Below are 16285 nucleotides of genomic sequence, written 5' to 3'. Positions count from 1 at the left end.
TCATCATCATCATCATCATCATCATCATCATCATCATCATCATCATCATCATCATCATCATCATCATCATCATCTTCTTCTTCTTCTTCTTATTCATCATCATCATCATCATCATCATCATCATCATCATCATCATTATCATCATCATATTCATCAATGTAATACAAGAATAGTAATTATACACCATCATCATCATCATCACCATCATCAACATCATAATCATCATCAAATCAACACCACCATCATCATCATCTTCTTCTTCTTCTTATTCATCATCTTCATCATCATCATCATTATCATCAATGTAATACAAGTATAGTAATTATCTAAATCATAGGCATTAGCATTGATTGTTATAGATATCATATCCCCAATTTCTCTTCAAATCTTCACACCAAAGTCGGATATAATTCAGAGCGCGGTTCTATACGTCCTTCAATCGCAATAGCTAACCTTCAAGCGCATCGTGCGCATTTTCAGAAAAATACAAGAGACGCGAAGCTTTTAAATACCATAGAATCTTAATATACAGTTGTTCCATTTGACATAATTTACGGAGTCATAAAATCACAAAAAGTTGCACACTTTTCCTTATATAAAATGTATACTCAAGGTAACGATCTAAACGCGTCCAGTACCCCGAATACCATCTTACAAGATCTCACCGAAACTCGTTTGGTACCAGGACATAGTGGTCATGCCTTAAATACATAGATACTACAGTAGACTCTCTGTAAACCGGACGGTCTCGGGACCGGCCTGATCGTCCGGTTTTCAGAGAGTTCCGGTTTACCAAGAGTTTTCATATTGCCGAAATATACATGGTATGCATTGTGTACAGAATCACATAGAAATAAAACAAACCATATACATTTACATGTACCATGTGATAACTGTACGCAGGTACTGATGATGTTAATTGCATTCTTAAAAAATATGTTTTTAATCGATTAAAAGCAAAGCAAATTCCATACCGACTTGATTTGATTAATCCCAAAGTGAGCGTAGTGCTTTATACATGTACGAACGTGGAATTTGTCATATTGCCGGCCTGATCGTCCGGTTTTCAGAGAGTTCCGGTTTACCAAGAGTTTTCATATTGCCGAAATATACAAGGTATGCATTGTGTACAGAATCACATAGAAATAAAACAAACCATATACATTTACATGTACCATGTGATAACTGTACGCAGGTACTGATGATGTTAATTGCATTCTTAAAAAATATGTTTTTAATCGATTAAAAGCAAAACAAATTCCATACCGACTTGATTTGATTAATCCCAAAGTGAGCGTGGTGCTTTATACATGTACGAACGTGGAATTAGTCATATAGGCGAGTGACGACACAAATAAGATTGTTGTAGATACACGATTTATTATTCAATACATACATGTACCACATTTCATAAAACATACACACAAGCAAAAAACAGCGTCATAATTATTTTTTAAGATATTCATAATCTCAAAACCTACAAATTTTTGAAGTTTTCGATTTCACGAAAAAGTCCAAGATCACTCTCTGCTTGAAAGCACATTTCTCCTTTACGATCTTATTTTCTGCAATGTTAAGGAGGGTGTATGCCGTTACCAGGAAGTCGCCATCCTGTAACGTAAGCTCTACGCGTCTGCGTTTTGCTGGAGGCTGCGACATTTTAGATGCGTTCGAAATTAGTAAACGAAAATGAATGAATTTGCATACAGATGGATGAATATTTATCATATTTCTAACAGTTTATCTGACAAAACAATTAAACAACCATTTCAGCGTTAAAACATGGCTATAAGATCTTTTAAAATACTCGAGAAGATCACAAGAAAGTGATCGTCGCAACGGCATGCATTAATTTTTTTAATTAAATTGTTTATCATAGGCGATAATATATAATTAATAAAATTAATAAAACGATCGAGTCAATCACTTTTTGGTGTCACCGCACGTCTATTATAGACATTCACAGTTTGTTTAACATTACTTAATCGGACTCCCATAGCGCGGTAACGATTTGACACCTTTATGGTATGTTTAATCCGATTATCGATAATTGCGTGTGACAAAATGTGTGACAACGCACTCGCTGTATTGTTATTTTCACGCCTCGGGCATCTTGAGAATTTAGACCGTCCGGTATACTCAATGTATTTTACGTTGAAAATGACCAAATTTACGGAGATACCCGTCCGGTTTCCGGTTTTCAGAGAGTTCGGTTTATTCAACATTTTTTAACAAAGAAATAGAAGGAGAAAATACGGGACTGGCCCGACCGTCCGGAATCGGGAGAGTTCCGGTATTCGAAGAGTCCGGTATTGGCAGAGTCTACTGTATTTTGTATCAGCCCATGGTGTTATCTCGTGAAGTATCGTTATTAATGCAGAAAACTTAATTAATTAAATATAAGGAATATAGTACGGAAACATTATACCAACAGTTAAAGTAAATAAACAGTTGAATAGAAGCAGATTCGTTATTTGAATAACTGTTTGCGCAAAGCCTTTTTGGTAATTAAAAAGTTGTACATATATTCCATTACAGAGGATAGCAGAAATATTAACAGAGAGAACATTTAGTCCCTGCTAGTTTTCAAGTTTTGAATTGGAAATATATTAAGAAACATTAAGGGAAGTAACTGCATGGTGTGCTTTAAAGACGCATTGCAGTGTTCTCCATAAAATTTTAGTAGCCAGTTATATTTTCAAAGAAGCCGGCAACTAGGAAATTAGACAGGCTTTTTTGCGCTGTTTTGAATTGGTAATTTGGGGAAAAGTAGCCGGCGCCAAGATTGTTTCAAACTGGTGAAATCGCCGGCTGCCGTTGCTTCCGGAGAACACCGATTATTGATATGCATAAAGCATCAGTTAAAACGCGTGTTTGATACGGTCATACCATGTGTTAATACGTATATTCAAAACAACAAAAGTGTTTACATATGTATATACGCATGTCCAATACGGCAATAACGCATGGCATATTCGATTCGGTTATACAATGTGTAAATACTCTTCTTCGAAGCGGTAAGACATATGTTAATACACATGTTCGATTCGCGTATAACTTAACAATATATGCATGTGTCATAAGCAAAGTATAGTTTCAAAAACAAAGTTGTAACATGTGTACATATGCATCTGCGATCTTTCGGAATGTAAATATGGAACGCTCGACATAGAAACCAAATCTGTAAAATACGTTCTGTTTAACTAGACTATATAATTTCATATGTGCAATCATTTCTTCAAAATTGAACTAATTCACAAATGAAATAAATGATTGTAATTAAAGTTATTATTTCATTTAAAGTAGTACATGACACAAAATGTTTTCAGTCATATACACTTTATGTAAGTCGAAACAATTTATGAGCCTTTTTTCAGTTAATGTGACATATATTTTTGCTCTTGAAGGCTCCTTGGCCAGTGCAAGTAATGTATTTCCCCAGCAATTCTAACTGACCTCATTCAAAATTGTTAAATTGCTTATGACAACCTAATGTGTACTTTTTCATGCTTGTATAAACAACTTTCCATAATATAAATAACTTTTCATTAGTCTGTTCTTTTGTATATTGTGCTTGAAACAAAACTCGTGGTTGCCATTTTTATACGGTTTCCAGCTGGGTTGATCAAGTTCAAGTTCCTTGTTTCCAAAGAAAGGACAGATACAACGGTGGTTTCCTGTCATTAATTTAGGTTTGCTAAAACTAACCTTGCAATATCTTGGAAATAGAAAGTCACCAGGTTATCTATCTTGGGATTGTTTTGGGGCGTGTTTGACAAAGGTCAAGGTCACTTTTACTTAAAATAGAAAATGACATGCACTCAGTCACCTCAGTTTGGAAAGAGGTATTGCACTGAAATATTGTTAGTAGCTAGCAAAAACATGCTGACCTAGTTACAACTGAATATTTGGCAATTCAGGCAAAGGTCAAGAAAAATAGGAACATGGATTTCGGTGAATAGCTTGATTTTGGATGACGGTATTTTGCAGATTTTTGCGAATAGGTAACCTCTTATTTGCTTGTTACTTCTTGTGCATCAAACAGGGGTAAGATTTTAATTTTCAAAATAAACGTGTACGTGTGTATAATAGGAATGCAATACTGCTGGAGCGACTGGAGTTTCACTTCGTTATATTAAGCATACAAAACAAATGTTTTAGCATTATATTGTGTAAGGCATACAACATAAATGTACTTGTTATGTTATACTATTCAGCCATACTTCATTTTTCATTTTTGGTGATGATCTTTGATTCACAATATAAAATTAACATAACATTAACAAAAATCGTTGTTTGCTTCATGTTGATATCCCAGTGTTTTGTTATGAAGAATTTAATTTTTTTTAAGAAATGAGCATCAGTGACATTTACACTGTATATCCTTCACAAAGACACCCAACCTGTAAAATGAGGCTTGCTCTTGGAAAACAGGGCTTAATGCACATGTCAAGGTAAAGTCCCAGGGATGACACTTTGCGTCTAAAATGGAATTTTGCAAGGAAAAGACTTACTTTAACATAAGAGAGAAACGTGTTTTCCCTGATAACCCTGAATGCGTGCGTTTAAAAGTCAGAGTCACCATAACTAGGCAGTGTAACTTAATGTGCATCTGAGGCAATCATGGAGTCAGATACATTGTTACCGGCTGCAAACGGAGAAACGAGTCATTTCTGCCGGTAGACAAAGATCCGATTATACCTATATGTGATCAAGGATAAGTATAATATATGATATAAGGATAAGCAAATGGGAACAGTTCGATGGTGGCTGAGGCAGAAGAATTTTATAAAAAGACCTTTGCACATAAACACAACTTAAAACGACACAGCAAGCAACACATCGACTCGCAGCGTGATTGTAAGGCGTGGGAAATGAAAAAGAACATTCACAAGAACACGAACGTTCTCACTTGGGTGTCACTAAAGTAGCATTCAATCGTCACATGAAGACACATTCCGGGGCGTTAATTTACTAAAGTGTGTGTAAAAGGATGTAATTATATAACTTATTTCAATGACCATTCTTAAAAACATATGACAGAATGTAAACATATTACTGAATTAATTGCTCAGGTTCATTCAAAGTCGATTCAGCCTAAAAAGAAATACAGCCGTATGCGGACAAGAGACCGGTTTTAAATTTGAAAAATGTAGGAAACTTGTAAAAGCAAAGCGATACTTAGCTGAGCATCGCCTTAAACACAAATGATATGACAAAATGTATCATCTCAAGTTTGTGGAAACACCTTCAATCACCACAGTTCACTGTTTCGCCACAGAAAAAAACGAACACTATTAAGTAAAGTGAAAGTTACAACAAAAGTAAAGCTCCTCTTTAACCGCTAATTTCAAGTGTTCAGGGTCACGACATAAAACATGTGGCTCTCGTTTAGTTTTGAGTTTGGTATGAATATCAAAGTACTATTTTCTCTCGTTCTAATGGATATTGAGCAAGCTTACATAAGGTAATTTGCCTGGTTAATTTGTGTTTAAAGGTGACTTTCTAGTCAATTACCGTAATGGTCTGATTCTCGATTGTGTTGAATAAATATTAGACGTTACTTGTTTTATTATCATGTCTTTGTTGAAGTGTGATTTACGGTCTCTTTTATCCGACATTTATTTACAGGTCGTCGCCGTGTCTTAACGACATCTCTATGTACCGACCTGCCCCTGTGACCTTGCAGGGGTAAAGTGTGATTTACTTTCCTATTATCTGCTTGTTCATACTTTGCCAATAGCTGAGCGCTATTGTCTATTCGTCCGGAACTGTTTGTCAAATTGTCAGTAACTGTTGCATACAATTTCAAGAAACTTGCAATAAATGTATATCATCAATTCATACTGTGGTGTTGCACTCTTAACATACGCTGTCGGGATCGACTTTGTAAGTCCAGGGTTATGCCCTATTAATTGATTGAAATTTAAGGAAAATGTGTCCGAAGCTGTTTTCCGCCTGGATTTATCGCCTGAAATTTCATGAAACTTATACATGTGTATTTTGATGCTGCAGAAGTGCAAGCTGAACTTTCGACGGGTTCTTCTGGGTTATTAAAAAGCTATGGCCAATGAATTGATTGGAAAGTTTGCCGTGGCCTAATAGATAAGGTGTCCGCCTAACGATCGGGAGGTTACGGGTTCGATCCTCACTCGGGAGCGTTCTCTAGATCTTCCCCAAAGACACCAAGTACTGGTTATAAGAACAGGAAACGGACTCGAGAGCGCTTCTATAAGCCTGAGGCTTTCGATGCAATCGAGCTAAAATAAATGGGTTTAAACTAAACTTAAACTAATTGATTGAAATTAAGGAAAATGTAGGAAAGTTTCTAAGTTATCGTTGTTTTAAGTTTCATGAAATTTAACGAAATGTATACCATGATATTGGAGTAGTGCGCTTCCAACTTTTGTAGGGATCAACTCCAGAGTTCTGGCCACTTAATTGATTGAAGCTGAGGAATTCTCTCTGTATGAAGCTGTTGCATGGAATTTCATGAAATCAGAAATAAATGTAAATTATCGTATTTCAGTTGTTTGTAAACTAGTGTTGCTAGGGTGACTCGGACATTTCAGAGTTATAGGGCTTTAATTGATAGAAGTTAAAGGATTTGTTTTCCAGTTTTTTAGGTATATAATTTCCTTAGCCCTGTGGTGTGTACGCGAGTTTTTTGTCTGATTGACAGTTCTTAGTAAATAACACTCGAGTGCAAATTCAATAATATTTCAAGGGGATGTTAATGTGTACACTATGTCTGATGATCATACCTGTCAGAAAATGAATTTTCGCATAAGATACTGCTATGGTGCGTTAGGTGTGTTTCCCCTTGCATAACTAATAACTTGCCTAACGTCAATTATATTTTCAACCAAATTTAATTGAAGATATATAACTACTTCTGTTTAATAATCAATATAACAGTTATTGATTTTGCTGGACACATACTTATCGATTGTTGTATTAACGCAGAAGTATACATAGTTCACAGTTTAAAGTGGAATATCAACGGTATTTCCACTCTTTGCAGGCATACAACACAAACAACACATTCCAATGATTGCGAATTTATATTACTAGAAATTATACGATATTTATGTAATCTCAAATACCAATATAAATAACGCTTGCCTCGATGACTTATATACATGTTTTAAAAAATGTTTATGGTTTATAACTATGTTTTAAGCGATCATTTAGTAAATAAGTTTTGTTTTATGCATTAAATATTCCTGATATTGAATATTGTATAACCGTCGGAACTCCCTCTAACAATCCATATATATATATATATATATATATATATATATATATATATATATATATATATATATATATATATATATATATATATATATATATATATATATATATCAAAAATATATTTTGTTATGCATCTGCAATGGTTAATTCCTCAAATTGCTAATTAACAGTTCATTTTATAATAAAAGTTATGTAGATCATTGCCAAGCATTATGGTAAGAAAACAAATTGTTTTGTCGCAATCTCAGCGCAGAGGTTGTTACTCTATCGCCTCGCAAGACGGAAGCGTGTGTTCGTTTTATAACTAGAGATAAAAAAACAACTAATTAACGAACTATAAAGAGTTTTCGGAACGGACAAGCATACCTGGTCGTAAACAACCGAACGATCGATACGTCGAACAAGACGTTGCGTCTGAAGAATTTTGGATGCCATTTAACACGCATATGCTTGATATTGAAACTTGCCAAAAGTGTTAACAGGACTTTTATTGTTTGTTTTGTGATGTATTGCGGTATTTTCATTTTAACTTGTAGTAAAGGAAATTGGCCAATGTCATATACAAGGCCCATTAATAACATAAGCCCCTTGTGGGAAAACCGAGCCTAATGCATGCACGTAATGTGTCATCGCACCTGGGACAAAACTTTACGCTTTTCAAAATAGTGCGTTTAAATGAGGTCTCTTTTAAAATAAAAATCTCATGCAGGTGGAAAGTGTCGACCCTGATTGTGAGTACTGAACAGGCGATTCTTAAATAGCACTTCACGGACAAAAATTAAGCCTCATTTTCCAAAAAGTGTATCCATGTAGTCAATCCTCTGTACTCTCATCATTCGTTGTTTGGCAAATGCTTATTAATCAATGATTAAACAAGTGTGTTGTTATTATATACCATTATTGAATGGACATTACGTATTTTACATTTGTTGAATATGACCAATATGACAATAAAAAGATCGCCATATTTGGTGTGTTGTTTAGATTTCTTTATTACCGTAAAATCCTTTTTATTGCCGTACATGTCTCTAAATTTGACACCAATTATTATATAGTTTATAATTTAATCACATGTGTTGAGATAAATAAATAAAACTTACACTAAATATTGTAATACACATGCCGATGCTGAAATACAGGTTTATTTAAAAGTCCAAGTATAGAAGCAAATTTAACTTGTCATTTTTGCGTGCTCTTCTAATTAATTCGGCTTACAAATGATGAACTCGTGATGGTGGTCGTATAAAAGAACCACCATCTTCTAAGCGATTGGGCCTTGCTTGGAACGGCTCAAGTCGCGGTGTTGATGTTGAACTTGACGTCAAGGTCATTGAAGCCATGAACGAACCATCCAAACCAAAATCCTAACCACGAGATCCTGTTAGCGATGATGCGACCCCCCTCAATGATTTGGGGGTCATGTCAAGACCTGCATGCCAGCGACAGCTGCATAATATGGTCTATTACTAAATAATAGACCTGTTTATTGTTGGGCCACTGCTGGGCTGGTTTTTCAGTTTTCTTATTGTTGGTGTTTTTTAACCGAAGTAGCTAATTTTACAGATTTAAAATTTCTTTCTCATTGTTATCTACACAAACAAAAGGTTGTAAATTTTCTCCTTTAATTATTTCTAATCTATTCTAGTAAAAGTTTATTAAATATGTAAAATAAAGTTAGAAGCCGGTAGTTAAAAGGTGTTTCTTAGCAATTCTTGTGATATTTATGATGGATGCTGAGTTTACGGGCTGTAGTTTACGGATTTCTGTACAGTGGTGGGGAAAAAGTGGATCGGTCACATGGCGTCTGATCTAAGCAATTGTAGTAAGAGCAAAATCAATTTCAAGCTTTATGAGAAAACGTAGTTGATATGCATTCGTGTATTCAGTGAAATAACCATGTTATACTTATTTTCTGAAAATAGGCTAATATCTCACTGGCAGTAAGAGGGTAAATTTCAATCGAAATAAAGGAATTCCCGTGGCGTGTTAAACAAACATATTACTTTTGGTCAGCACAAAAATGTCAAAATATATTTAGCGTTATTATTCAATTTCTGGAGAGTGGGTTGCTTCAGATTCAATTAGGGCGGGCACTATGTTTATCATAAACACTTTAAATGAATGTTGGTTTTTATGTAGCAATAGTAAAAGGAACTTAATTGTGGCAATGCGGCAATAGTCGGTACTTACTGCAGTTAAGCGGTGGTCTTATGGCGCATTTATTTATAATTACCAAGACAGTTTGTTGAGTCACGTTTTAGTTCATATGCAATAAATCTCTAAAAGGTTTGTTAATTATTATAGTGGGTTAGCTATAAGCCAAATATGGCTTTTTTCGGTATTTACTTATTATCTTTATTGTTTATTTTATTGCACACATGGAAACGCGAAACCGGAAAAGGCGCCGTCCGTCGGTCAAACTACACCAGCATCCCAGCCAAAACCTACCTGGCACCAGCCAACAACCCCGTCAGCTGCCTTCCACCCAAATGCCCGATCAGCTGCCTCCCAACCAACAGCCTGTCCAGCTGCCTCCCAACCAACAGCCTGTCCAGCTGCCTCTCACCCCCAGCCATCGACTCGGCCAATGGTCTTCAAACCAACAGTCCGGCCATCAACCCGACCAGCTGCCTCCCAGTCAACAACTGGGCGACCAGATGCAGCCTGCAGCAAGCCAGCCAGATCCGGCTGTTCAATCGGGTAATGGTTTTAGTGAGGATATTTTTTTACCATGCATGATTCCTAGTTTTCAGTCTGTTTTAGGTGATCATGTTCCTCAGTCAATTAAAGACAAATTAATATCAGGCCAATATGTAGATCTGGCATGTTTGTTGGAGGCCCCGGTAGTTCCTGAAGATTTAGGAAAACATTTGGTTTTGAATAATTCGGGTGAATTAGTGGTAAAGCCCAACATGAAACAAAGCATTGTTGATATAGCTAAATGGACTGACGCATTCCTCATTTTCTCAAGCATTTATTTAAGTGCTCATCCGGTTAAAATGCAAGATCTCTTAAAGTATATGCACACTATAAGGCTGGGGGCAGCAAGACACACTGAGGGTTGGAGATCTTATGATAAACAGTTTAGGTTGAGAATGGGTAATAACCCAGCGAATTCGTGGGCAATGATTGATATGGAGCTTTGGCTGTTGTGTATGGGGCCTCCAAGGCAGCCAGTTCATGATACAGGGAATTTTGTAAGAAAATGTTATGATTTCAATTATACCAGATGCTTACGGTCAGTTTGCAATTACAAACATGCTTGTATGATTTGTGGTTCCGACCATCCTTCCAGGGTATGTCATCTCAAGCCTCGCAACACCAGTTCCTTGGGAGGAGGGTCTGTCAGGGGGGCTGTCACCCAGACCTCGTACAGGCCTAGAGCTTACACGTTCCGACCTAGAGGCCCAATTCAGGGGCTCCGGGGCCCGTTTAGCAGATACTAATACCTCAGTTTGGTCTCTTGGCAAGTCGCCAATCAATGTTGTTACGATTTCTAAATATCTTCAGTTATATCCAAATAAAGAAGTAGCTTCTGTGCTCAGTAATGGCTTCAAGCAAGGTTTTAAGCTGGGTTATAAGGGTTCACATCTCGGTTCTTCAGCGAATAATTTGGTTTCAACAAAAGTGCATTTTTCAGAAGTCCAAAAGAAACTTGACAAAGAGATTTCCTTAGGTAGAATTTCAGGTCCTTTCAAAGTCCCACCAATTTCCAATTTAAAAGTAAGTCCATTAGGCATTTTAGAGAAGCCAGACGGGGGTTGGCGGTTAATTACACACCTGTCGTATCCCAATGGGTCAAGTGTCAATGATGGTTTTAGTGTGGAAGACATTTCTGTTAAATATACATCATTTGACAAAGTGGCTGACATGTTATTTAGTTTAGGTACGTCAGCAATGATGGCAAAAAGAGATATTAAATCGGCTTTTCGTTTAATGCCTATTTACCCAGGGGACTTTCACTTGATGGGGCTTCAGTTCAACAACCAGTATTATGTTGACAAATGCTTACCAATGGGTTTATCTATTGCTCCAGCTTTATTCGAATCATTCTCCACTTTTATACATTGGCTAGTAAGTTTCAAAACTGGGATTCAAACTTTAGATCATTATTTGGACGACTTTATTTTTGGAAGTGCAGCTGGGTCAAATAATTGTAACATGCTAATTTCTACTTTCGAGGAAGTATGCACCGAAATGGGAGTCCCAGTTGCGGTGGAAAAGTCGGTCGGCCCAACAACAGTACTGACATTTTTAGGCCTGGAATTAGATACTGTGCAAATGACTGTTAGAGTACCTGCTAAAAAAGTGGAAGAACTTTTGAAGCTTTTGCAAAATTGTCTAGTAAAAAAGAGACTTACGTTAAAAGAATTGCAGTCTTTGACTGGGAAGTTGAGTTTTTGTAGTCAAGCAGTAAGAGCAAGTAGGGCATTCTTGCGCCGATTTTATGATGCTATGTGTGGCTTAAAAAAGTCCTATTATAAGATAAGAGTTAATGGTGAAATGAGAGAAGACATCCTGATGTGGATTCAATTTATTGAAGATTTTAATGGCGTTGTACATATTCCAAATAAAGTATGGTTGGATAACTCTGTCATTCATCTTTACACTGATAGTGCAGGCGGTGCTACTCTTGGCTGTGGTTGTTATTTTGGAGGTAATTGGGCCTATTGCCCATGGCCTGTTCAATGGCAAGGCCAACCTATTTTATCAGATATAACATTTTTAGAGATGGTCCCTGTTTTGTTGGCAATATGGCTCTGGGGGGTCTTTTTGAGGGACAGGAAGATTAAGTTTCATATTGATAATTTAGGTTTGGTAGAAGTGATAAACAGTCTTCCAAGTCGAAACGTTTGATGTTTCTGGTTAGAACATTTGTGTTGTTAGTTATGAAATACTCGGTGGTGTTTAAAGCAGTACATATTTCATCAAAGTCCAATTACATTGCTGATGCAATTTCTCGTAAACAGTTTCACAGGTTACAACAGTTAGCACCAGAGGCACAAGCGAGTCCAGAATCAGTCCCGCCGGAGTTTTTACTGATGATCTGCAACAAGAGGCTAATAGATTGCTAGACAATTCCCTTGCTGCTAATACAAAAAAGGCATACATCGTTGGGTTAGAGAGATTCTCTGAGTTTAAAAGGCAATACGGCTTGTCAGATGCCTGGCCGCCTACAGTTGAACAGGTGGTTCGATTTGTAGCATGGCTATCCCTACAGAAACTATCCCACAAAACAGCAAAATCATACTTAAGCTCTATAGCTTTTCATTGCAAGCTGCTTGATGTTGTTGACCCTACCAAAAAGTTCATTGTTTCAAAAATGGTTGAAGGAATGCAAAAAGATAAGAAAACACACGATAATAGGCTTCCAATTACCCTCTCGTTACTGCAAGGGATAGTAAGCAAACTTAATATTGTGTGTTCCAGTGTCTACGAAGCAAAACTGTTCACTGCAGCTTTTATGCTAGCGTTTTTCGGTTTTCTAAGAGTTGGCGAAATAGCTGTTCCTAAAAAAGGTGATAGTATTTTACAGGCAGCGGTGTTGGCAATAGAAGATTTACAATTTGATCACAATGGGGTAATCATTTCAATCCGGCATTCAAAAACTGATCAGTTGGGCAAAGGGGTAGCGCTCAAAATTACTAGGTCAAACAGTGAATTTTGCCCAGTTGTGTGTCTTAACCAGTATCTTCATGTTCGTCCTCAAGGGCCTGGTCCCTTGTTTTTGCACTTTAACAAACAACCAATTACTCGTTACCAATTTTCTGCTATTCTTAAGAAAACGGTTTCTCTTTTGGGTCTAAATTATGGGTCTTACAAATCCCACTCCTTCAGAATTGGAGCAGCAACTGCAGCTTCCCAACTAGGCTATTCAGTGGAGATCATTAAACAGGCAGGCAGATGGGCTTCCAATGCCTACCAATCATATGTTTGTCCTGTTCCTGTTGTCATGCCCAGCCTAATAAATAACCCCCATTAAAAAGGTATGGTTCATATAGTTAGATTCACGTGACTAACAAAAACCAAGTTGTATTAAGGAAAACCATCTGGATACTGGGTTCATCAATAATCAAGCAAGCCTTCATAGCAGCAAGATTACGACCTGAAGGGGCCAACCTCTGCCTTGAACCCAACATCATCTGGTGGCAAGGGTACAGTGGGTTAACACTTGCAGAATCAAAGAAAAAAATTCTTTCGCTTGCCAATGTGGGTAATTCTCCAGACTATATTGTGTTACATTTAGGTGGTAATGATCTTGGTCGTCGGTCACTGGTGGACCTTCGAAAATTGATTGTCGAGCTATTCAGGACTATACTGTCTATATTTCCAAGTGTTAAGATTGTATGGTCTGCAGTGCTTCCAAGGTCAAATTGGAGATATTCTGATAATAAAGTTGCTATGGACAAAGCAAGAAAGCGCCTTAATAGTCATGGTTCATCTAGGGCTTTGGCATGTGGAGGGCATTACTTGGCCAACTCTGACTTTGGAAAATTTGAGGAACATTTGTTTGAGAAGGACGGAGTCCACTTGTCAACTCTGGGTACAGATATTTTTCTTTCTAATATGTCTGCAGGGCTTGAAAAACTTATAAAGCATAATACACCAATCCATTACTGAAGTTCTAGATGCACAAATTTGGGGGTTCTTACAATTTTAAATCCCAAACATTATGTATGTTGGTGTTGCTATTGAGTCCAAAAATAGATATTTGCAGTTAGTTTGTATGCATATTTTTCTTACTCATATGTATGAAAAAAGAAAAAAGAAAGTTTTTTGCTGCTAATTTTTATGCAATTTTTTGCTGCTAGTTTTTATGCATTTTTTTTTTCTGCTGGGTTTTATGCATTTTTGCTGCTAGTTTTTATTCATATCTTTGCCTTGTGTTTACAGTTTACTGCTTCCGACTCCAAGCATGCGTCCATCCGCCCTGCAGCCAAAGTTCTTTGGCAGTGGCCACCCGTCATCTCTGGCCCAGCTGGTTTCGAGGTTGGGGCATTTGGGCCGCTGGGTCAGCGTTGTTGGGTGGCCATATGGCAATCAGTGCCGGATGGACGCTTTTTACCTGGCACATTTTTTGGGGAAAATATATATGATTTTGTTGGGAGTGCTGATGGCCGTCACCCGGAGTCAGCACTCATATACAATTTATTTGTGCAGTTAGTTATTTGCAGTTAGTTTGGGCTTGCCATGTTCGCAGGTGGCCCTTGCTGCTTGGAGTCGAGACATTATATGCCAGAACCATTTTTTTATGTTTTTATGTTATAAGGTCCTTTAATAAAAAGTAAAAATTTAGTTGAGTTTATATTTACTGTGTGAAAAGGGTTATTCATCGGAGTTTTCATATAGGCTTGCCCATGTAATGCTAGGTGGCAGTTTGGGTTTAGTTCTTGGCCTCTACAATAATATGGTCTATTACTAAATAATAGACCTGTTTATTGTTGGGCCACTGCTGGGCTGGTTTTTCAGTTTTCTTATTGTTGGTGTTTTTTAACCGAAGTAGCTAATTTTACAGATTTAAAATTTCTTTCTCATTGTTATCTACACAAACAAAAGGTTGTAAATTTTCTCCCCTCCCACCCAACCCATGTAGTTTGTTTTTACACAGTGTTGTTCTGTCACACTTTACTGCGTCCGTTATATATTTAAAAATTTGGTCAGGCTTAGGGTAAATATAGATTTATTTTAAGTTTTATTTGCCTGTCCACATTAATTTTAATAACATAAGGGGAAACTGATTGTTTTCCGTACTAGATTTGGTTTTAGTATATTACATATTCTGCTGGTTTGAGTTGCGTTTTTCAGTTTGCCGTGTAGACGCAGAGTACCAAACGTCGGATACAGGTCGGTCACGACTCCACTTCCGATGGGGCAGTTCGGACACCTCGGGTTTGTCGACAGTCGCTTGAAGTTAACAGTTCCTTGGCAATCAGTGCCGGATGGACGCTTTTTACCTGGCACATTTTTTGGGGAAAATATATATGATTTTGTTGGGAGTGCTGATGGCCGTCACCCGGAGTCAGCACTCATATACAATTTATTTGTGCAGTTAGTTATTTGCAGTTAGTTTGGGATTGCCATGTTCGCAGGTGGCCCTTGCTGCTTGGAGTCGAGACATTATATGCCAGAACCATTTTTTATGTTTTTATGTTATAAGGTCCTTTAATAAAAAGTAAAAATTTAGTTGAGTTTATATTTACTGTGTGAAAAGGGTTATTCATCGGAGTTTTCATATAGGCTTGCCCATGTAATGCTAGGTGGCAGTTTGGGTTTAGTTCTTGGCCTCTACAATAATAAGATATGAACATGTGTCAATAAGAATTATTTACCGACCTTACATCTATGTTTTGAATAATAAGATACTTTTTTTCAAGCGTTCTTATAGCAAAAATGAGTTCACGTGTGTAACAATATATAATATGACAACGAGTGGCATACATATTACAATATTCATCGAACGCAACACGTTTTCATGGTAGAGTAATCTTCCGATAACGAAATGAAGACAAATACTTTAGAGAAGCGTCACATTTACATGTTTTTATATTATGACGTAGATAAAAGGGCACCATGAATGGGCTCAACCGTTTTTGTCAGAAGGATTGTGTGAGACAAAAAAATGTGGTTGTGCGTCTTGTAGCGAGCTAAATAATTGTCTTGTTAAAACATCTCATGCATGTAAATAGTAAACATGAATATAAGAACGTAAAGGGGCTTTTAAAGGTTCATCCTCTATTTCAATAAATGTTTCGCAGTAGATGCCCATAAAATATCCAGACTCTCTTTATTTCAGTTCTCATAAAGTGTAAGCTAAATAAGATGGTCATTCAAATTTTCAAACTTATTTGACTATGTTATTGTAAATTGAAGCTTACATATTTTGTTATTTATCGTTTCCAAAATAAATTACTTCAGTGCGCGAAGACATTTTTATAATAATTATCATAAAAAGTGACAAATATCAGCGTATATTCCGCAAATATAGGGTCGTTTGTGAAATAAACCTAAAGACTATTGAACGGTAGAA

The 16285-nt window shown here is 36.8% G+C and overlaps 1 protein-coding gene and 1 long non-coding RNA gene across 2 annotated transcripts; both read left to right on the top strand.

Moving 5' to 3' along the window:
• Positions 1 to 8820: 8820 nt before the first annotated feature.
• On the top strand, positions 8821 to 10797 carry LOC127848164 (uncharacterized). Its single transcript, XM_052380463.1, has 2 exons — positions 8821 to 8861; positions 9629 to 10797. Exon 2 carries the CDS (start codon positions 9636 to 9638, stop codon positions 10701 to 10703), a length of 1068 nt encoding a protein of 355 aa, XP_052236423.1. The 5' UTR covers positions 8821 to 8861; positions 9629 to 9635; the 3' UTR covers positions 10704 to 10797.
• A 1294-nt stretch (positions 10798 to 12091) lies between these two features.
• On the top strand, positions 12092 to 15441 carry LOC127848179 (uncharacterized). The gene is made up of 2 exons (XR_008034393.1): positions 12092 to 14458; positions 15348 to 15441. It is a non-coding gene; the product is annotated as an uncharacterized LOC127848179 (long non-coding RNA).
• The last annotated feature ends 844 nt before the right edge of the window (positions 15442 to 16285 follow it).

This window comes from Dreissena polymorpha, chromosome 10, assembly GCF_020536995.1.
Source record: "Dreissena polymorpha isolate Duluth1 chromosome 10, UMN_Dpol_1.0, whole genome shotgun sequence".
Taxonomy (NCBI): Eukaryota; Metazoa; Mollusca; class Bivalvia; order Myida; family Dreissenidae; genus Dreissena; species Dreissena polymorpha.
This window is presented reverse-complemented; position numbering and strand designations above follow the sequence as displayed.

Coding starts and splice junctions, on each gene's coding strand:
- LOC127848164 (XM_052380463.1), top strand. CDS start 9,636: ATGGAAACGCGAAACCGGAAAAGGCGCCGTCCGTCGGTCAAACTACAC.